General features: G+C 36.5%; 1 protein-coding gene across 1 annotated transcript in view; it reads right to left on the bottom strand.

Annotated features, from left to right (window-relative positions):
• ERGIC2 (ERGIC and golgi 2) overlaps positions 1–18,465 on the bottom strand; it is a 33,121-nt gene extending 14,656 nt beyond the window's left edge. Inside the window, exons 1-6 of the mRNA XM_084877145.1 lie at positions 18,337–18,465; positions 10,047–10,186; positions 6,269–6,377; positions 4,322–4,368; positions 2,759–2,829; positions 1,041–1,081 (exon numbers count right to left, since the gene is read on the bottom strand). Coding sequence (XP_084733271.1) covers positions 1,041–1,081; positions 2,759–2,829; positions 4,322–4,368; positions 6,269–6,377; positions 10,047–10,152 — 374 coding nt within the window. The 5' untranslated portion in view covers positions 10,153–10,186; positions 18,337–18,465. The remainder of the gene's footprint in view (positions 1–1,040; positions 1,082–2,758; positions 2,830–4,321; positions 4,369–6,268; positions 6,378–10,046; positions 10,187–18,336) is intronic.
• Positions 18,466–24,545: the final 6,080 nt, after the last annotated feature.

Raw genomic sequence — 24,545 nt, 5'->3', positions numbered from 1 at the left:
AGGAAGAGGGATGAGAGATAGAAATAGAAACATCAATGATGAGAATCATTGATCAGCTGCCTCCTGTACGCCCCCTACAGGGATCGAGCCTGCAATCCAGGCATGTGCCCTTGGCCAGAATCGAACCTGGGAACTTTCAGTCCGCAGGCCAACGCTCTATCCACTGAGCCAAACCAGCTAGGGCATGATTTTCTTTTTAAATATACCTAGCACAAAGAATAAATTGGTTGCTTGAAGATTTTTTGAACAAAATGTGTATGTTCACAATAACTTATGAAATTATTCCAAACAACAAAACCAAAAATAAAAGTTTTCCTCTTAATATTTCTACCTTTGTGCCATACTATCTTCTATCATTTTCAGCAATAACTTTGTATCTTCAAAATTATTTTACCTTCTTTAATTTTCACTGAACATTGTTTAAATATTAGAATCTTGCAAGTAATCTATCCATCAGTAATGATCCAATTAAGTATAGTTTATTCATAAAACAAGACTGCTACATGTACTTAAACAGGAAATTATACAAAATACCATGTTAGATGAAAAAAAAAGCTTGTTATTGAACAGACATGAAATGATCCCATTTGTATTAGAAAAAAATAACGTATAGGACATTATATATGAACAGAAAATTTCTAGAAGGCTACACAAGAAACCTGATTATTACCACTAGTCATTAGTACTAGGTTTATGGATTGCTGAGGAGGCTTTTACTTTTACATTGTATCCTTTCTGTCCAAACTGAATGTTAATCAATGATCAAATATTGTTTTTAAAATTTTTTTAAATAGTTAATAAAATTTTAAATGAAACCTAAAGTGTACTATGATTCAAAGTCCATTAGAAATAGAATTAACATGACATTCTTAAGATCTGGTAAAATTTTTGAAGGTGTAAAGATTATATGATATATTCTGTTAATATTTCATCCAGAAATATGCCTAAGTAAATATGCCAATCTATGAAGTCACAATAAACAAAATAGACAAAATGGGATCTAGATTTCTTTGGACCACAATACTTAGTATACTTATTACCTCTGCCACTCTTTTTGCTGTGGAGAGAGATCAAACATTACCTAAAATAAAGAAAAACATAATTATCAACATTGTCTATTTCTCTTGGCTTTTATATAATAATTTTGTAAAATGTTCTTTGAACAAGAAACAAATTTATAGTGTTGTAAAAAACAAGTATTCATGTTTATATTGAATCTTCAATCTATAAGTCAACCTAAAAATTTTAAAATATTTTTATTTAAAAGTAGTATAAAGAAATGTTAATAATTTAAATAATGCCAGCATAAAACTTTAATTAAAAAGGAAAAGAGAAAAAAAATACAGTGTAAGTGTAATATTAAATCTTCCAAAGCCCATATTCTTGCTGGGATAATACCATGATCAGATCAACCTTCTTTTTAAATGAGCTTAAAAAAAAAGCACTGTAATTCTTAAATGTGTTAATCATTAAAGAATAATTCAAGAAATTTCATTCGACCATTTACTTCATCAATTCAAAATCAGACGTGGCTACTTTTATTAGAATGAAATATGAATGCTTCTCATGGTTTGTGACAATATCCACAATTTAAAATTAAATTGCAACAAAAAGTCCACTTTTTATTTTCATAAAGGTAATTCTTAATAAAGCATATTAATTGTACTTTTTAACTTATTAGCATTATTAGTTATCCCTCAATAATTGGGCCCTAACTTTCACTCTCTTTACAAATACTTGCTTTTAAAAAAAAAGAGGAACAATCCCTCATTCTATCAAACAGTTCTGCCTTTGTGCCTTTGGTTATTTAATTATACCAACCTGGAACATCCTTCTCCTGTAATTATGACCCTTATGGCTTCCTAAACTCTATAAATCATATACACCAAGTTAAATTGTTCCATCTTTCTGATTTCAATAAATTTATTCTGATTTCTTCTCCTGCTAAACTTGTCTGCAGCATGATTCCCAACTCTTTTCACACCACTGCACACAAAGGTAATGCTAATATCTGAAAATCACCATGGAGTTTCTCCCCAGTTACCTTATGAATAAAATGATTGGAAGTAGAGACCAAAAAAAAAAAAAATGGCGTGATCTGCACAAAATCTTAAAGGTAGAAAATATAATCACTAAATTTTAAAACATAATGAGGACATTGAAAAGAAGATTGGTCCTTTTGGATCAAGATAATCTCCCAGAACTCAGAGGCAAAGTTCAAAATATATATTTAATGTGAAGATTAATAAAGATACGGAGAACCACTCCAGAAAGTTCAACATCATATGATCATTTGAAAAAGAGGTGAAAGCAATGCTCTGAATAGCATTAAAGCAAACAAGCAAAAACACTTAAAAAGTAAGATTACCAAGGACCAAAAACAAAACAAAAACTAAAGGAGATATACCCTTGGATATAAAGAATAAATATTTGATTTCAAAAGTGAAAGAATAAAAAAGCATACAAACTCTAAGAGAAAACTATTAGAAAGCATTAACAAAAATATAAAATAAGAATAAAGTTATAAAACAGACATTAAAGGCTTATTAAAAATGCTAATAATGGTTATCTCAAGATTTTAGTATTAGATAAAACTTTTCCCCCCTAAATTTTTACAAATAATATGGATTACTTTTGCATTAAGAAAATATATTTTAAAAACTAGCTGAAACAAAACCAATAGAAAATATCAAAACTATTTTTAAGGGGCAATTTCTCAAAGCATATTATATTAAAAAAACATATGAATCAAACTTACTGGTTCATAAACTAGACCATCTGCAGATGCAACCATTGTTTCTGCTAAATCCAATACATCTGCTCCAATATCTGCATTTAAAAAAAATTAAAAGTTTTACATTCTATGCTAAGTGTCAAACTGTATCTGATATAAAGTAACAAATTAAGATGACTAACAGAAAACTCACTTTCCTATACTGGTTAAAATTATAGATTTGATAGAAATTAATAAAAAAATGTTTTTTCTACTTTTTATACAGTAAAAAAAATGACTCAGCATTTCATGGTAAAACATATAAACTTTATTGAAGAGCTTTGTAAAACTTGGAACCTACCCTCAAGTAGTAAATGGCTGCTACACAAACTATTAATTACAAGGATTATTTTTAGAGATTAAAATAAACCTTAAGGCAAAGCTACTTATGAATTTTTAAATATCGATAGAAAGTTCATTTTGAAAATGCTAAACTTCTAATGGTGTTCAAATACCTAAAATAAGGTAAAATAATATATTCAGCATTAACACTAGCTCATAATTTGGATACAAATTATTTCTCTTAAAACCACTAGCGTAAGGAAAAATAAATGGAAACAGAAAAGAAACCTAAGTCTGTTCTAAGATAAAATCTCCCCAAAAATAATTTCCTTAATTGGGTAATACTATTTAACACTTTAAAAAATTATGTCTGAACTACTGAATTCTTGTCTCTACTTTTCAAGTGGTAGTTTAAAAGACAGCTTCCATGCAAAAGCATCCTCATTTTTTTTTTCTGGGAACTTGCATTTTTAGATTTTTTAAAAAAATGTATTGATTAAGGTGCTACCTATGTGTCCTTATTCCCCCATTTCCCCCCTTATCCCTCCTCATGCCCTCACCCCCCTGTTGCCTGTGTCCATTGGTTAGGCTTATATGCATACATACAAGTCCTTTGGTTGATCTCTCCCCTTCCCCCCACCCTCCCCTACCTTCCCTGTGAGGTTGAATGGTCTGATCGATGTTTCTCCTCATTTTTTAGGAGCACTACTGATTCAAACATTACCTAAAATACATATTAACTTTTTTTATTTTTTTACTTCTACCAATATAATCAAGTAAAGTCAGTGAAGAAAACAGAAAAGAAATCACTATTAACTTAAAATATTTGGATCTGTATTTTAATATGCAAGAGTAAAAGTAAAGGGCGGTAAGTTAAAAGAGTGAAACAGGATACTCTTGAAGAACATAAAAACTGGTAGTTCACATAAGAAATAAATAAAGGATGTACCTAAATTAAAACTCTGATTCAGATAGATATCTCTCTCCCTCTCCCTGCCTTGTTCTGAAATCAATTAAAAAGATACACATATTTTAAAACTTGGATTCACAAAAATTTCCTCCTATATTTTTTAATTATTTGAATGTGAAAGTTAAATCTCTTCTCTTTCTGGATAAGAAATTTATAGAATATAATTTAAAGTACATACATTATTAAATAGCACTGCAACAGCATGTTAAGACATAATAAAAGAAAAATGAAGTTAAAAGACAATGAGTGGTTTTTACTTTTTACTAGCAATTGTTTAAACAACTATATGTACTTACACTGACACTTCATGGCAACAGTAATATCTATATTGATTCTCAATTTGCTAAAAGACAAAAAAGAAACTTTAGTACCTACCAAGTAATCAACAAAACATGAGAAATATAAAACAATTTTATGAAAAACTAGGATTTCAAAACTATGTCGATTAGAACTTGGATAGTATTTTTTATGGCCGAAGTCACTTTAAAAGTTAAAATTCTATTTTGCAATTATTCCAAAAGACTTTCTGATTTCACAGGTTTTTAATATAGTACTCTGCAATTTAATTTTTCTAAATTAAGTAACTCCAAGAAACTCAGAAAAATAAGTTTTAAACTTTGTTTACATAAGCCTTATGTAAAATATTCCTTTAAAACTTTTAAAATCAAGAGTTAGGAGTTGCAAGTCTTTCTCCTCTATTTATCAAATAAATACTATACATAAGGCATTATACCTAACTCCTTACAAATATTATCTCCTTTATTCTTTAACATGGACATGTAAATTGGGTAGCTTCACAGTTCTGTAGATAAGACAATGGTGTTCAGGGCAGTATAAATGCCTGGCTTAAGATCACATACCTATTGTATTGGCTTATGAAAAACTAGGTCTGTGTGACTTGATAAATGCAATCAAATTGCCATAAAAAGCCTCTCATGCTTCATGTTTTGCATGATCTTCCTAAAAGGTTCAACTAATGCTTTATTTCCAAATGATGAATTTAAATTGAATTAATTTTTAAATATTACAATCAATTAAGCACCATGAATAACAGAATGAGTACTGTCAATATTAGTTTTCACCATGAATAACAGAATGAGTACTGTCAATATTAGTTTTCACCATGAATAACAGAATGAGTACCATCAGTATCTGTTTTCCCTGGGCTATCAAAACTTTTTTCACTCTAATAATTTGAATCTGGTTTCCATAGAAGTTTTTACAGCTCTAAAAGATTTTCCAATAAATTTTTAGAGCTTCATAGTCTTCCAGTTGTCTAGATTCAAGCAGTGCTCTACTAATCCAGAGGTTTATGCACAAGAGATATGGTAGGAACCAGTGATGACCAATTAGGCAAGCTTTTGCGGTAAGCTATATTAAGAGTCCATTTGAAAAAAATAAAGTGCTTCATTGGTGCTACAAATAAACAAAGTAAGGAAAATAACAAATCTTTTAAAAACCTACATTATCAAGAATAATACACAAGGTATAGATAAAGAAGCTGAGGCCCAAAAGAAGTAAGTTGTGTGACTTACCCAAGGTTATACAGCAATTTAAAATGTTTTACTTCTCACTAGTATCATGAGTAAAGTACTATGATTATTTTCCCCATTTAATAAAAAAAGTAGGTGAAGCATATACATATACAGATTTAGTAACTTCCATAGCTACTAAATGCAGAACTGGGATTGAAATTGAGAAGTAAATGTCTCCCTTATTCAGTACAATCTTTATAATATAAATCTGTTATCTTCAATCAATTAAAATCCAAATACTACAAATAAAATAAGGTATACTTTGTCTCCTTATTAAGGTAGTATATTTTCAAAGTTTTAAGTGATATTATTTACATTAAAGTTAAATTTATATATAATTTATAAAAATCAAGTTACAAGTATAAATAACGTATATTTAAAGAATATATTTTCCAAATTACACAGATCAGTATTTCAAATTCTAAAGAGTAAACAATTTTAAAAACATTAAATAATTCCTACCTGTTCAACACATTAAAATAAAAACATATTATAGTCTCCTAACCTTTTTATACAGTGCATATTAAATAAGAGAACCTCCCTCTTATAATTTAACCAGTATTCAAAATATTCTAAAATGATTCTAATGCACTAATTCTTCAGAACTAAAATAAGCCAAATATAAAAGTTCGACATTTTTTAAAAAGGTATGTTATCTTTAAAACAATTTGAATCTAAAGGTATTTCAAGAAAAAAAAAAAAAGTTACCTAGAAAAATCCTTGTCTACTTCATATTCATACTTCATCCATGTATCCTGATATACTGAAAATTCCATTATGGTTAATAAAGCCATAGTGGTGAATGCTATTAAAGAAACTGAGAAATCAAACAAAAAAGAGTTAGAGAATTAAAACAATTTTGTAAAACAATAGGAAACCATTTTTAGTGAAATTATATATATATATATGAATGTCTTAATGCTTGTCATGTGAATTATTACAATAAAGTTTTTCTTAAAATGTCCAGTATAGATTTTTTCTAAAACAGCTCAAAAATATTTAACCAACACAAAAATTAACTCAAATATTTGTATTATTGAGAAAGCATTTTATTTCTTCAATATTACAAGACATCAAACTTTTACTTTCTTATACATAGCAGTGTCACAGACATAATAAATATTTCACAATACAAATTTGAAAACAGTCCCCTCATAATTAAAAATGGGTCCATGCCTGCAGCCCAATTAAAAAAAATAATATACATCTCAAATCTCTTATAACACTCTCATGTACTTTGGAATCTCCTAAACATACTACTTCAGTTATAAAAGCAACTCAAAGGTGAGAAAAAGGAAAGAACTATCATATACTATGACAAAACACCCTTAAAATTTATTGTACCACAAGAACTTGCACTGTTTTTATTAACAAAAATTAATCATGAGATTAGAAATAGCAAGCAACTTTGTACACATTTACCAAATGAAATATATTATGTTATTAGCTCTTCAGAGGAAAAGAAATAATAGTAAAAAATGTTATAGTTCCATATTTTTCTTAAATATTCCATTATTTATTTATTTTATTTAACAACTAGAAGCATTGTGCACGAAATTCGTGCAGGGGGGGTAATCCCTCAGCCCAGTCTGCACCCTCTCCAATCCAGGACTCCTCGAGGGATGTCCGACTGGCAGTTGGACATCCCTCTCACAATCCAGGACTGCTGGCTCCCAACTGCTCACTTGCCTGCCTTCCTGATTGCCCCTAACCACTTCTACCTGCCAACCTGATCACCTCCTAACCACTCCCCTGCCAGCCTGATGGATGCCTAACTGCTTCCCTGCCAGCCTGATGGATGCCTAACTGCTTCCCTGCCAGCCTGTTTGCCCCTAACTGCCCTCCCCTGCAGACCTAGTCACCCCTAACTGCCCTCCCCTCCAGACCTAATCACCCCTAACTGCCCTTCCCTGCAGGCCTGGGTCCCTCTCAACTGCCCTCCGCTGCTGGCCTGATTACCCACAACTGCCTTCCCTTAAAGGCCTGGTCCCTCCCAACTGCTTTCCCCTGCTGGCTATCTGGCAGCCATCTTGTGTCCACATGGGGGCAGGATCTTTGACACCATCTTGTGTGTTGGAGTGGTCACTCTGCATATTACTCTTTTATTAGATAGGATAGAGGCCTGGTGCACAAGTGAGGGCCAGTTGGTTTGTCCTGAAGGATGTCCCGGATCAGGGTGGGGGTTCTCTTGGGGCATGGGGTGACCTGGGCGAGTGGGTCTGTGGTGGTTTGCAGGCCAGCCACGCCCCCTGGTGACCCAAGCAGAGGCCCTGGTATCTGGGGTTTATTTATCTTCTACAATGAAACTCTGTAGCCTGGGACGGAGCCAAGCTTTCTGCTCGCTCTGTGGTGGCAGCCATTTTTGTTGGGATTGATTTACTTTCTATAATTGAAACTCTGTAGCCTTAAGGAGAGGCCTAGGCTGGCCAGGTTGTATGGAAAGCTTGACTTCCTCCATGGCCAGTGAAACTCAAGCCTCCCTCCTGTTCTCTGTGGCTGTAGCTATCTTGCTTCCGTTTATTTGCTTATTTGCTCCTGACTGGCTGGTGAGCGTGGCTTGTGGGTCTAGCAGAGTGATGGTTAATTTGCATATTATTCTTTTATTAGATAGGATTACTTCTATCTGTACCAGGTACTATTCTAAGCATTTTATAAATATTAACTTATTTAATCATTACAGCAACCCTATTACGTAAATACTGATATCATCCCCATTTCATGGATGAACAAACTAAAGCAGAGGCCAGAGGTGTATGATTAACGTCCTCAAAGTCATTTAGTTAGGAAGGAAGAAGGGTGATTTAAATCCTTACATCTGGTTCCAAATCCAAGCTCCTATTACCCTATGCTGCCTCTCTACAGTAATGTGAAATTTAAGAATTTTTATTATAATGTATAAATTGATTTTTTCTTAACCAAAAAGGCACTGAGCCAGTTTCACATCATTAAATAACTTCTTCCAAGTTAAATTATATTTGTATGTAATCATCCTATTAGTATGATTATACATAACTCAATAGCAATAAAGCAGTAAAATTGGATTAACTTATTCCATAATGTTTTAATGAATACTGTTAAATCTTGGACTACACTGAGTTAGATGTCAAAGAGATATCTATAATAATAAAAGAGTAATATGCTAATTTGAATGGACAGCCTAACAACCTTCCGGACATCATTCTGTACATCCTTCTGGACTAAGCCACAATGGCAGGGAGAGAGGCAGACATGGTTAGAGGCAATCAGGCAGGCAGGCAGTGTGGTTGGAGGCAATCAGGCAGGCAGTCAGGCAGTGTGGTTAGAGGTGATCAGGTAGGCAGGTAAGTGGTTAGGGGCGATCAGGCAGGGAGGCAGAGTGGATAGGGGCAATCAGGCAGGCAGGCAGGCAGGTCAGTGGTTAGGAGCCAGCAGTCACGGATTGCGAGAGGGATGTCCGAATGCTGGTTTAGGCCCAATCCCACAGGGATCCCAAATGCCGGTTTAAGGATCGGGCCTAAACTGCCATTTGGACATCCATTGAGAGGTCCCGAACAGCAAGAGGGTGCAGGCCAGGATAAGGAACCCATCCGCTCCCCCCATGCTCAAATTTCATGCACCTGGCCACTAGTATATAAAGAGGTAATATGTAAAGTAACCTTCATGCCCTCACAAGATGCTGCCTACAACCAGGCCAGCCAGGGGTTAGTGAAGGACAACCAAACAAATGAACAGCAGGCTGTGTGGGACATCCAGGCCAGCAGGGGGGTTAGTGAGGGATGACCAAATGACGGAATAGCAGGCTGCGTGGGGCGACCAGGCTGGTGGGGGCTGTGAGAGGCAACCAGGCCAGCGGGGGTGGAGGGGGGGGGGCAGTTGAGGGCAATTAGGCTACTGGGGGCGCAGTAAGGGGCAACTAGTCTGGCAGGGGGGCTGCAAGGAGTGACCAGGCCAGCAGGGGGGATAGTTAGGAGCAACCAAGCTGGCAGGGAGGGTGGTAGTTGGGGGCGACCTGGATGGCAGCAGGGGCAGTTAGGGGTAACCAGGCTGGCAGGGGGGCAGTTAGGAGTGATCAGGCCGACACACAGAGGCAGTGAGGGACAATCAAGCCAGCAGGTGGGGGGGTAGTTAGGGACGACCAGGCAAGCAGGCAAGTGAGCAATTAAGAGCCAGTGGTCCAGGATTGTGAAAGGAATGTCCGACTGCCAGTTTAGGCCTGATCCCCCAAGGGGTCACAGATTGATTGGAGAGGGTACAGGCTGGGCTGAGGGAACCGCCGCCCCTCCCCCCCCCCCCCCCCCCACACACACACACACACACACACGAATTTCATGCACTGGGCCTCTAGTATATAATAAAATTATAGCAAAACAGCATCACATAAGGACAGACCAGTTACAAAGTTATATGTTGATGAGTTCTTCCTCATGGCTCTATTTCTGTATGTTGTTAAATGGATCACTCAGAAACTGCATTTAGTGTAACAGTTTTAATTTGAATTGATACTCACCTGTCCCCCCACTGGCTGAAGTCTCTACATAGCTCTCAGGAACCTTTGGAAAGGCATCCAACTCTTTCACCAAATTTAAGGTTTTTTTTCGATTCAGTCGCCTCATCTTCAGGAAAACCTTCTCCTTTCATATAGTCATGCTAAGAAATAAACAATGAATAAATGTATCCTCAAAAAAGATAAAAAGGTTTATTTTTTTGAAACTGATAAATGTCCTTAGAACTTAATATTCTCATTCCTCCTTGAAAAAAACAAAAAGCAACTTAACATTTATTCACATCTTTCCTTTTTTCCATCCCCACCCTGACAAACACAAACACATAGAGTAGGGCAAAAAAAAAAAAAAAAAAAGGAAAGTAGTCAATCACATTTATAATATTTAAATATACAAATCAAAACACATATTTCTCCTATTAAGTTTACACATATAAGATATCCCAAAAATATGTATATACACTTTAACAGCTGATAACTCACTTAATTTTCACTCCTTTTCAGGTTCAAATGATGTGAAATAAGGGATGAAGCCAGACTAGACTTTGAACAAAAAAAATTTATCCTAAAGTGCCACCTCACTTTTTTTTATGGTGATACATAAAAGATAAAGTTTACGGCATAAGCCGAAACCGGTTTGGCTCAGTGGATAGAGCGTCAGCCTGCGGACTGAAAGGTCCTAGGTTCGATTCCGGTCAACGGCATATACCTTGGTTGCAGGCGCATCCCCAGTAGGGGGTGTGCAAGAGGCAGCTGATTGATGATTCTCTCTCATCGATGTTTCTAACTCTCTACCCCTCTCTCTTCCTCTCTGTAAAAAAAAAATCAATAAAATATATTTAAAAAAAAAAAAAAAAGTTTACGGCATAAAACTGGCACAGTGGCCAAATTGAGGGCACACAAATACTGAAATAAATGATTCTAGATGTTTGTGATTCCATTGCTTCGAGTTATCAGCAGTGCCTGGACCAGAGCAGTTATCAGCTTGAAAATAGTCATTAACAACAACAAAACTCATTTTTGTGGATTCTTTTAAATTTTGAAAATGAACGTATGTAAATAAACACTGGCTTTATAATCATTCAAAGTGAGCATACATTTTAGGGGGATATCCTGTGTAGAAAAAATAATACATTCTCACTAGTAAATGACAATGAAGCAAATTAAGCATGCTCTTACATTGCTAATGAGAAGATAACTATATACCATTCCCCTTTCGACTAAATTCCATTTTTAGAAATGTATCTTAAGGCAACAATCTGAATTATGCGCAAAACTTGGACCTTAAGGATATTTCTCATATTGTTATTTATGACTATTGAAGATAGAAACAAACTCGTGGTATGCAATATATACACAAAAATGTTAAAAAGTAGATCATGGGAGGACTTTAATTATTTTACTTACAAACTTTAACTTTTATGACTGACTTATAGAAATAATATAGGTGATACTATAAAGCATTACCAGAAATCAACTATATTAATAAAATAAACACTTAACTGAGAATAAATCAAATGGTACAGAAGCCATTTAAAGGGAAAAAAATGTCTCTAGAAATAAAAAGCAGAAAGATTTGTCTAAAACCTAATGGGTGGGGTTAATATAGAAAGAATAAGCCACAGAAAGGACATTCATAGAGGAAAAAGGATTGTCAGAGAAATAAAAAGTGGCAGCAACCATGAATACTGTCCAAGAGAGCAGGTCTAAACAGGGACATTACTAATTGGTCCAGGAAGGCACTACTGCCCTAGATGAAGCTGGATGCATGTACCCTGTTTCTCCAAAAGTAAGACAGTGTCTTATATTAATTTTTGCTCCCAAAGATGCGCTAGGTCTTATTTTCAGGGGATGTCTTATTTTTCCATGAAGAAGAATACGGTACACATTTATTGTTAAATGAAAATAAAGGAAATTTATTACCTGTATAAGGTATGGTAGTACGGTAGTTGTCAACACAAACCAGACAAACTGTGAATCCTACAGTATCAAGAATTTACTCATTTATTCAATGACAATCATGTCATCATCTTCTGGAACATCATCATAACAATCCAATTCCTGAATTTCCTGGTGAATTTCTTATGACTCCATTTCTTTCAGAATCAGTGGACCAAATCTCTCATGTTTAGCAATAGCACTGTCTTTAAATGAGTAACATCACTGGTTGCTAGACGCCAGTCAGGGCGGCCCTAACAACCAGTTTATGATAAATTAATTTTCATTCTGAGACAGAGCCTAGGGGGGCCTTATTTTCGGGAGGATGCCTTATATTTCACTCAAAGGAAACCTGTAAGTAGGTCTTATTTTCAGAGGATGTTTTATTTTCGGGGAAACACGGTACTAGTATAGGTAGATTTCATTTGCCATTAGCAATATCCAACTAACTCCCCTTGCTGATTCCATGCTCACAAAGTGGCCTTCGGATTATAATTATGATTCTCAAGATTCTCAAGTATATGGTTTTCCTAAAAAAACAAAAACAAAAAAAAAACAAAACAAAAAGAAACACCAAAAAAACATGTAGACAAAATAGACGATATTTTCTAATTCCCAGTAAAGTTATAAAACTGGTATTCTCATTTGTAAATTAAGCTTCTGAGTGTTTGTTAGGCATAAACCAGGCTCCTAGAGCAATCTTCCCTTAATCTATCAATTCCTATTCATTTCTCCTACTGGAGTTAAATGTTAAATATGTTCAATCTTCTTATCTCTAAAACTCTCCACTAAAGCTCAAGTACAACTCCAACTATTGATCTCTGTCTGCATACCTATAGGCAAAATAAAAAGAGTAAGTTGTGGCCCTAGATGGTTTGGCTCAGTGGATAGAGCGTCCACCTGTGGACCAAAAAGTCCAGGGTTCAATTCCAGTTGCAGGCTGCTCCCCAGTGTGGTGCTGGTCAGCGCATGTGCAGGAGGCAACCAATCAATGTTTCTCTCTCAGATGGATATTTCTTTCTGTCTTTCCCTCTCTCTTCCACTCTCTCTAAAAATCAATGGAAAAATATCCTGGGAGAGAATTAACAAAACAAAGAGTTAAGTTGTCCCCATTCATCTGCTGTGACTACTCAGCACAGGCTCATTTAAGTAAATTTCTCTTAGCAAGGTCACTAACTTCCTTAGTACCAAATCCAATGGACACTTGCAGTCTTTAGGTAATTTTGCCTATGAGAAGAAAACCCCCCTTTTTCTTCTGGAAACACTCTTCCTTGGAATAATTTTCATTCTACCTCTAAGACTTCTTTGGCTTACTTTGAAGATCCTTCTGCCTCCCAATTCTATTGTAAGCCTTCCTCCCAACCTTCACACTTCCCCAAGCAATCCCCCATCCCTTCATTTTCCTTCTACATGATTCCACTCAAATCTTTATTCCCAATCCAAAGCTCTCTGCAGACATGTATTATCTTGCTGCCTCTACATTTCCATGGGGACATTCCAAATACATTTCAGACTCAACAAGTCCAAAAATGAATACTTCACTTTACCAAACTTGTTTCTCCTGTGTCCCTACCATAGTTAATGATGACACCCAATACCCCAAAACAAAAGGTAGTAACACAGGACAGAAACATGAGTTACATTCTTAAACTTAAGTTCTTCCTAAATTTCTTTCAAATCTGTCTTCTCTTTTCCAGGCTCACTGAGAAGTTCCTTACTAGCACCTTGGTCCCAATGGCCCCAATTTATCACTGCATTGCTTCAATGTTTACTCATCAATCTTTCAATTCACTTTCCATGCTATAACCAATAATCTTTTTAATACATAAAAGTGATTTTATGCATTTTCTTTTAAAATCTTTGTCATTCCCTTTACGTTTGAAAAGTTTGGATTCTATCCTAACAGTTTAAAAAGCCCTCAAAAATCAGGTCCTGCCCAGCCAGTATGGCTCAGTGGTTGAGCACTGACACATGCAACAGGAGGTCACCAGTTTAATTCCTGGTCAGGGAATATGCCTGGGTTGCAGGCTCATCCCCAGCAGGAGGCTGGCAGTAGGCAGCAGTTCCATGTGATGTTTCTCTCTCATTGATATTTAGATCTCTCCCTTCCTCTTTCTAAAATCAATAAAAACTTAAGACAAACAACAGCAACAAAAAAACAGGTCCTGCTTATCTCTTCAAACTCAATCCATCAATGTCTAAATTCTAGACAAACCATTTCACTTTCTAGTCCTTTAACATGTTCTTTCTGCCAGATATAGCCATTCCCCCTCTCTCCCACCTCTATATTTGGCTAATTCCCATTTATTCTTTAAGTCTCAGTCTAGACATCTCTCTTTTGAAGAGGGGGAAAACCCTATGACCTCATATGTAGTATTAGTTATAGTGCATGCTCCAAAAACACTGTTCCTTAATGCCTGTTTAATTTTCTGTTTTTGTCATTATAATATTACAGCAGGAGCTGAAACCGGTTTGGCTCAGTGGATAGAGCATCGGCCTGTGGACTGAAAGGTCCCAGGTTCGATTCCGGTCAAGGGCATGTATCTTGGTTGCAGGCGTGTCCCCAGTAGGGGGTGTGCAAGAGGCAGCTGATTGATGTTTCTCTCTCATCAACATTTCTAGCTTTCTATCCCTCTCTCTTCCTCTCTGTAAAAACTCAATAAAATATATATTTTTAAAATATATTACAGCAGGAACCAGCAAAAATATATTATCTTTGTATCTCTAGTACCTGGCATAGCAAGTATTTGATAAACATTTGTAGAAGGAAAAAAATAAGGAAGGTGGGAAATTTCCCCAGAAACACCCATGATTGCACATCTTTCCAATAGAAACAAGCTATCATTTTAGAATATATATATTTATTTTAGTATATATATATATTCTAAAATGATATATATTAATATATATATTCTACAAAGAGAAGTTTTCTGTTTTATTCTCTGCAGAATATATATTAATATATATATATTCTACAAAGAGAAGTTTTCTGTTTTATTCTCTGAAGTATATCACAAGCACCTAGAACAGTAATTGGCACATAGCAGGTCACATTATTGGGCAAATGAATAAAACTGTAAATATTAGTTCCTAAATTGACTATACTTTTACAAGCTTTATAAATGCTCTTTAAATTATATGTAATATAAAGATATACAAAAGTTAGTTTTACAAAACCTTTTAACAATACATATAGCCTATTCAGCACTCCTCCCTTAAAAGTCTAGCTAGTCTATCCCACTACGTATGTTGCCTCTCAGTCTTTAGCTTCTTCCATTCCTATTTTTCATGATTACTCTTCTCCTACTCCTGCCCCATCCCTGTTAGTTCAGCACCAACCTACATCCAAGAAACTCATTGCATCTCCAGTACTTGCCACTCTATTCTACAGAGCCACTGTTTTGTGTGTGTTGTTTTCATTGATTTCAGAAAGGAAGTGGGGATGAGAGAATCATCCATCGCCTCCTATTTGCCCCTACTGAAAATGGAGCCTGCAAAAGCCACAGAACCACACTGGCAGGGCACCACTGTTCTGATATGAACAAGGTACCCATAACTCCTAGCTTTACTAAAAACAATCCTTCTACTGTCTCTCAATATGAAAACCTGACGATCAACTGGTGGTAATTCCTTTAAATCCGTATTTTATTTCTGAGACTCAAAGGGTAAAAAATTAGCATGTCTCATCATGATTTCTCAACCACCCCTTCTCTTTTCAACTCTATCTTCGAATGAACTCATATACCACATAGAATTATAGCCTAATTTTCATATTATGTGCTAGATATTATATGAGGACTTTCGATATTAATTTAATCCTCTAAGCCACTCTATGAAGTAGATAACTATTTTTATCTCATTTATATATAAGGATATTGAGGCACAGAAAAGTCAAGTAATTTTGGTAAGACCTTTCAACAGGTGGGAGAACCTAGAATTGATCCCAAGCAGCCTGACTCGAGAATTCATGCTCTAAAACATAGTGCACACTCTCACTTTAGTACTTATTATTGTTTTCTCCATCTGGATATGTTTATAATTTTCAGGAGAGGATAAAACGTGATAGAGGAGACTTGACTTGGGGTAGCGAACACATAATAAAATATACAGATGATTTATTATTGAGCTGCACGCCTGAAACATATGTAATTTTATTAACCAATGACAACCAATGCATTCAATATTCAAAGTATAAAGCAAAAAACTTTTTAAAAAAGACAAAAATGACTTTGGCAACTGGATCTCTTTATTTGTTTCTCTTCTCCCCCATCCCATCACCATTCTTTGAAACTCACAATCTGATGACCCTTATCCTATGGTGGTCACTCACAATTAGAACACTTTACCTGTAAACCTAACAGGTCTCCTCCAGCGATCTCCATCTTAATTCCACCCAAAGCCTCACACTAGCAGGGCCATCTTTTGGCCCCTCTTAATTTCTTAAACCATTCCACCTCTAAAATCCAAGAGACTTATTTTCCTCTCGAAGCATAACCAATTATCCTTCCAGCTCCTTAACTGTCTGACTAGGACAGAATCTGCTCTTCATTTTCCCTGTGTTTTCAATATCTTGGACTCCTCCGCTATCCAGTTCTATTGCTCCCATTCCCACTCTATTTGTCTCACCATCCAGACACTTTTTATGAGCTAACGTCTATAAAAAAAAAAAAAAAAAAAAAAAAAAAAAAAAAAAAAAAAAATGAAGAGCGCTTTAGTAATTCAGGGGTCAGTAAGAGATTTAAGAAAAAAAAAATTTTTTTTTTAAATGGTCTTCTTCAGTCTGTATTTTGACTAAGTACCAGGGCAACATTTTGTGAGTAACCACAGAAGTTAGAAAACAAAAATTTAAAAATAACAAGAGCTATCATTCAATCCTCATCAATCACCACATGAGTTAGTTATTATTTATTCCCATTTTGCAGATTAGGAAACTAAGGCACAAAGAGTTTAATTTGCCTATCAGGACATTTAAGGGACAATAACAATACTGAAAAACTGTTAACTAGCGTTGGTAGCAGGACGAGACTGCCTCAAAGTAACCTCTATAAAAAATAAAATCACTATTTCTTCCAATTAAATCACTAACCCCCACAGAAAATAAATTTGTTTTTCCCCCTAATTCTTTTGTTGTGCCAGGGTAGGCCTGCTTTCCTTTGAGAGATCTTTCAAGCTTGATATATTTTTATGATCTGCACCCTCCAGCCATTGCAAATACTCAGCTGAGTGGTAAACTTTATTCTCAAAAAGAAATTCCTTACCCATTCCCAACCCCCAACCCCCAAAACATGGAGTTTTTTTTTCTCATGTTTCTCCTAGAAGAGCTGGAATAATTGCATCAACTTAAAGATATCAATAAACAAGTTAAGTAAATATATATATATATATATATATATCCTGAATTCTTCAAGAAGTGTACAAGCTTGTGATCTCTTATCTTTACAATGGCTGTATACTAGAGTTCAAAGTATCAGGCTAAGTAATTACTTGGAAGCCCTTCAGCACAACTTCAAACACATGAATAAATCCCGCTTTTAACTGTATTTTTTTAATTGTTTCTGAATGCCAGTCTTGCAACATTGTAACAGATGTTATGTAACTCTGCGTAGTCCCCAGGGCACTAAGTCCTAAACATTTTAACTTAAACATAGTATTCTCTCAAAGGATGATCTTTCAACTCTATATGCCACCTTTACCCAAGGCTATTTATTCTCCACCACGAGTTGGCGAGTCACCTTCCAAGGGTTTGTTTCTTAATCCGCGAAGGTTCCGAGAAAAGTAGGGACCTGCCTGCCTGGGACCTGTCTCTCCTGTAACATCTCACCCTGCCCTGCCCCTTTCTCATTTTTTTCCAAAGTCTCCTTCCATGCGAGGAAAAGACCTCAGCCTTTCTTAAAAACAGGGAGCAGCCTGCTGCCAAGCACTCGGTATCTGTCTGAACGGCGCTGGGCAGCCCGGCCCCCGGAGCATCGGGGCAGGACCCGAACGGTCCTCCCGGCGCGGGACCCCCCGCGCCCGCGGGCGGGAGGTGCCCCCGGGGCACCGGGCACCGTGCGAAACAATGGGTTCGTGTCAGCCGCTATCGGGGAAGCACCCAAACTCCTCCAACTTGCAAGACAGCTCCGGGACGCCGAGCCGGGAGCCGGGGCGCTCCCCGGCTAGCGCTGCCCAGGGTCCTGCCAGTAACGCCCCCGGGGGAAGTGGAGCGAGAGGCTCCCGGGTCCGGCCCGCTCTCCAGGAGAGCGACGAAGACGGGAAGCCGACTCCATGACAGCCTCTCAGCCCCCTCAACTACATTCACGCCCGGAACAGCTCTGGAACTACCGGGAGAACAGCTCCAGGCAGGGTTTCGGCGTTTTACCTTGTATTTCGGTCCCTGCCGATCGCCATGTTTCACAGAAGCCCGGGTCGCTCGGGTTCCCGTTTGCCCAGAAATATCGCGAGAGCCAGGGCGACTCCCACCGCTGAAAGCGGCGAAGGGAGACAATGCAGAGTTCTCGCGAGAAGTCCTTTGCTGACGCGATGTGTTGTGAATCGAGAGGCGGGGTCAGAGTGAGAGGGGCGTGGCTAAGCCAAACAGAGGTTGCTGCTTAGTTTAGGTGTCACCACGTGGCCAGAAGGAATCAGCTTCTCCCAGGAAGGGTATATAGATTTACCTTCTGACTGACCCTTAGAGACCACAGAAAGAATCTCTCTCCACTCCTGCTGCTCTCCTTCATTTCTGATGAAAGGCTTGGGCGCAGGATTTATCATTTGCAATCCTAGTACATCTTACTCCATCTCTGCACCACGCCCCCCGTCTTTGCCTCCTTATTTCCTCCCATTGAGACTATTTAAACTTCATTTTCCAGACTTAGGTAACGCTTTTAATTATTTGCTTAATGTGTTTGTCTTCCGGATAGTATGCCCCTTAAGAAAGCACATCTTTCTCACCCATTAATTGCCAATACGTACTTTTGCAGTCAAATATTTCTTGAGAAGGTATTTCATCTTTTCCTAACACTTCATAGTGTAAGGGGTAATAGAAGGAAGGGACTTTGGAAAGAAAGGTTAAATGGGAACTATTTGAGAGTAAGCACATCTGTTATATTTTCCAATCCAACATTGAGGTTTTAATTTTCTGATTGGCTAGAAAAGTCTTAAAAAGGCATATTGGCGACTAATACTTAAGCATTGTTTTTCCAGTAAGTTCTGCTTTAAATGCTTTATTTGCCTTATCTCATTTAACAGTGTAAGGTTATACCATTATTTATCTGTTTCATAAATTAAGAAATTGAGTCAAGTGGCCATTAAGCGACTTACCCAAAGTCAGATAGTTAGGAGAGGCAGGGAAATAATGACAACAACACTAAATTGCCCTTTTAATTAACATTTATTGAAATACTAATTTTACTAAATTGAAACTATCTTAGAATATAAGGACAAATAGTTTTCACTGATGCAATTTCACTTCTAAACTTTCCTGTCAGGATTAGTCCAAAAATGTTAAATCAACTTTAAGTTGATTTATTTCTACTTGCCTCACATCTTTTAAGCAGCAGCATAGTGTACTGGTTAACACCATAGACTTAGTTATTTGCTTCCTAGTTCTTGGCTACAACTTAGAAAAAGAGGTAGATTAAATGTTTTGTAAATAATTGAAATGTCCTAAAATTTTAACTAAAAATTTAAAAATCAATGATAAGCATGATAAATAATTTCTTAAATGTCCATTGCTCATTGAAATTGTGAAACTTACAGGGATCTTTCCTACCTGACTGTGCGCAGGGTATTGTTCTATGTGAATAAAATTAATAATTTTATGGGCTTAATAACATTTCCAATACTTACCAAACTAGAAAAAAATAGTAAAAGTGTATATTATAATATTCAACTATGGTATATACATGATACACCAGATATGAACTTAATGACAATGCAGATACCAAGTTTTCAGGAGGCATGAAGCAACATTAACTTTCTGTGACTGTTTATTACTGAACTAGGGGTCCGTCAGCCTGTCCTGCACCCTCTCCAATCCTGGACTCCACAGGGGATGTCTAACTGCCGATTTAAGCCCCATCCCACAAGGTAGTCAGACATCCCTCTCACAATCCAGGACTGCTGGCTCCTAACCACTTGCCTGCCTACTGGCTAGATCATCACCTAACCACTCCCCTGCCAGCCTGATGGCCCCCAACTGCCCTCCCCTGCTGGCCTGATTACCCCTAACCACCTCTGCCTTTGCCCCCACCACCATGGCTTTGTCCGGAAGGAAGTAAGATGGTAGGAAGATGTCCTGTCTCCCAGTCTAATTAGCATATTACCCTTTTATTAGTATAGATGTATGAAACACACCAAATCCAAGTTCCTCAATACAAGGGTTGGGAGAAGTGACTTTGAGTTTTTTAGTACTGACAAGAGACTTATTTTTCAAGTATACTGTTATAACGCAGTTCCACCTTGCTGCTGTCTCAGTGATCATGCTTCTCCTTCAGTGACAGATGTGATCCAATCCCTCTGTGCAGAAATTCTGGTGAAGACCTTTGGTGCAGTGAAATGGCGGTTACTCCTTTCCCAGCTCACAATACCGATGAGCTTGTGCTGCCCATCCTGGATGCATTGCAGTGGTCCTGCAGACTCTCCCTGCAACCATCAAAGAGAGAAGTTCTCCTGGCTGTGTGATCCATAGTTGAGACTACCCCCAAATGCACAGGATGATCAGACAAGGCACAAGTCACTCTTTCATCTCTTACTTCTACTCATAATAACAGGTTGTTGGCAGATGTTACAGATATCTGAGTCATATCAAAAATCTATATTTTCAAGGAGAGGCTAAAAGATACACTGAGTATAAATTAATTCAATACTGACAATAAAGTGTGCCATTCAGAGAACTTCAAGCATCTACTCAATACAATGGCTAAATAATAGTTTTGAAAGCCTCTTTATATTTTTAGTGCTTCTATAAGTGGGCACGTTGAGCTACCTAATTCAGCTATGAAATAAACCATAAACTCCTATACTCATCAATGCAACCCTTGAATTACCACAAATGAGGATGATCCTGCAGCCCCTTTACCAGTATTGGTGTTTTTAATGCCCAATCCCCAGAAGCTTCAACAAAATGTACTACTGGTCAATGGTACCTCTGTCTGCTGCACAGTTTCAGAAAATTCAACTTCTAGTAGAAAAGGAATAAAAACATATATAACAACCTATAATATAAATGCTTTTAAGTGAAAAAATAAAAATAACCCTATAATATATATATATATATATATATATATATATATATATATATATATATATATATATTTCAAAGATTAAGTCCCCTTATTCATTTTTTTAAAATACATTTTATTGATTTTTTACAGAGAGGAAGGGAGAGGGAGAGAAAGTTAGAAACATCAATCAGCTGCCTCCTGCACACCCACTACTGGGGATGTGCCTGCAACCAAGGTACATGTGCTTGACAGGAATCGAACCTGGGATCTTTCAGTCCCCAGGCTCACACTCTGTCCACTGAGCCACACTGGTCAGGCCCCTTATTCTTTCCTTTCAGCAATGTAATGATATTGTTAGGTGATTTGTTTAAACACACACACACACTGATACAGGCAAACCTCTGGTTATGTCAGAGTCTACGTATATCATTTTGTGGTTATGTTGCCATCTCCCATTTATTTATTAAAAAAAAAAAAAGTTCCATCATTTCGATGTATGTACATATGTGCTTTATGTTTCTTATTATTTATTTACCACAAGTAAAGGTCAGGAATTGTTATCTTTCTTTTAAATTTTTTACTGTTTCACTTCATTACTGCTGTGGTTTGCTCCACATGAATGATGTAGGTGCTTATGTAGGTGAGGTCCGACTTACTGCAATTAGTTTATTGAATATTTACTTGTAACTTGTTAATTCAGTTGCAGAATACAGTGGAGAGAAGATCAGAGTTATGGGTTTGGTCTTTATATGGGCTAGTTATTATTGTCACATAATCTTTATACCATTTACCAATTTACCAGACTATCATTTCAGAAAAATGTCTCACATCTTTTAAATAGGCTCATATTTTCCAAGTATGGAGTTTCACTGTATTAGTATACCGTTATGAAAACAATTATGTGTGTGAGTGCATGTGTTCACAATGCAATTAGAGAGTAATCATATGTAAATTAGACACACAACTATTTATTAGGTAATAAAAGAATATATATATATATTTTTTATTGTTTCACTAGATATTCTACAACACAAATTTTTACAAGTATCAATGAATTACTATCAGTGAACTACATCAATAAATATGATGGCCTAAAACTCAAATCAATCACCTTTAGATCCATTATGAGCCGGGACATTATGAAAAGACTTCTTTCTACTACCATTTTTACTAAAAATACAGAAAAATTGAAAATGAATAGACAGTATACTCAGACTACACATACATTTGTTTGGATTCTAATCTTGGAAGAGGTAGTGAATATACTCACAATGTGCTTCAGTTAGCCCCCATCCAGGAGTCATAATTTGGGAAGTCCATTTATTTTATTGTCTTTTCCTGGCAAACAGATTGAAGAAACAAGCTTTCCTAACCAAAAAGATGAGAAAGTGGCAAATACCATTTAGTCCATAGGGTTGGTATTCACATTGCTTTTCAGCGATGACTCTAGAAATACCTGCTCTTACCTACAAAACCCTTTTTAACTCTGTAACTTAACAAGTCTCCCAGAAGATACCTATTAATTACCTAGAAGGCATCATCCCAGTTGAGATGCTACTACTTTGCTCCAGGTAGTTCCACACCCTCCCAGGACAGTAGGAACACATGCCCTACACTGGGATGTGGGGCTCCTGGTTTCTCATCCACAATAGTTTTTTTAAAATCTGTCTGCCTTTTTGTCCACGTACTTCCAGGACTCCACCTTGTTGAATATGAGGTGATAGTGGAAGAGAATATAATTATCTCCTCTTTTCAACTATATAACATGAGGAGTGGGGAAAACCACATTTGTAGCAATTTAAACCCTTTATGAATCTTATAGCTAACTAAAGAGCAGGTTCATGGACTTGGCCTGGCCTGGGGGGGATCGGGCCAAAACCAGCTCTCCGACACCCGCCAAGGGGTCCCAGATTGCGAGTGGGTGGTTCTCCAGTGACACACCCTGGAATCCGAGAACCGCAGCTGCCAAGTCACTGCAGCTCAACTGTTCCTGCATTGAGCATTTGCCTCCTGGTGGTCAGTGTGTGTCAAAGCTATCAGTTAGACAGTCAAAGAGTTGGCCAGTTGGCTGGTCGCTTAGGCTTTTATATATGTAGATAATTATTTATATTTAATTTTATATCTAATAAAGGCATGCTACAAACTATATTTATCTATTATACACTTAAACTTTCCCCTTTTTCTCACAAAATTTGGGTACACATAAACATTGTGCATTTACATGTGTGTCTCTGTGTGTATACACAAAACACCAAATGCAGGGCTCCTGGTTGGTTTACCATGTTGTGGTTTACTATTGTTCCCTTTCTAAGAATGATAAAGCCAAGGTTCAGAACAATTACATCACCTGCTCAAGACTGCCTGACTACTAGTTGATAGGGCCAGGTTAACACTTTCATGGTAGATTTGGTTTAAATAAACATTTAAAAAGGACAAAATGTTAGTAAGTCATAAAGGGACAGAAAATTGAACATCTAATGGTTCAAATTCCTGTTCTAAGTTTTTGTGTTAACTTCATATTATACAAGAGCCTCAGAAGAATATATAAAATAAAGTCAAAATGTATTTCTTTGACATCTTCTATAGACTTCCATTAATTAAAAATGCAAAAAGGAAAAGTTTTAGGTAGCATTTCAGCTTTTAGAGAAAAATATATTTGATTATGAGAAAGTTATGAAATAATTATTTAACTTCAAAACTACATACAGGATTTTAAGCAAGATGAAGGACATAAACTATATGGCAAACTTTAAAATATGGAAAAGAATTAATCATATTGACCTAGTTCAAGAAGCTTTTCCAGTTGCAACAAGGATAGGTCATCATTAGGAGGAAATTGTGAGAAGCCAGAGTGAGTGTATACAGCTTTCACTGGCACCAAATCACTATTTCCTACGTTTGAGAAGTAACTTCTTCCTGTTACCAGGTTGTCCATGACAGTGCTTGTCATAAGAAAAGGAATGGGAGAATTGATACCACTTTTAAGGAGGCCATAAATTTTCAAAATTACTAAAAATAAATTCTTTAACATTGCTCTTTTTTCCTTTTTTATGAATTTATTGGGGTGACACTGGTTAACAAATGTATACCGGTTTCAGGTGCACAACTGTACAATGCATCATCTGTACACTCTATTGTGTGTTCACAATTTAAGTCTCTGTCCATCACCATTTATCCCTCCACACCCTCCTCCACCTGCACTCTCCCCCAGACAATTTCCAATTACATTAAAATTTTTATTATCTTGAATTCTTAGAAAGTAGGGATTTCTCATTAAATCCTTGAGAGAAAAACTTAAGTATCTACTTTCTTTCCTTTATAACATTAAATGAAATGATTTGACAATTAAGATTTATGATGCCTT

The sequence above is a fragment of the Pipistrellus hanaki genome, assembly GCF_964339955.1.
Source record: "Pipistrellus hanaki genome assembly, chromosome: 3".
Lineage (NCBI taxonomy): Eukaryota > Metazoa > Chordata > Mammalia > Chiroptera > Vespertilionidae > Pipistrellus > Pipistrellus hanaki.
The sequence above is the reverse complement of the archived record's forward strand: the minus strand, read 5'-3'. Positions and strand labels throughout refer to the sequence as shown.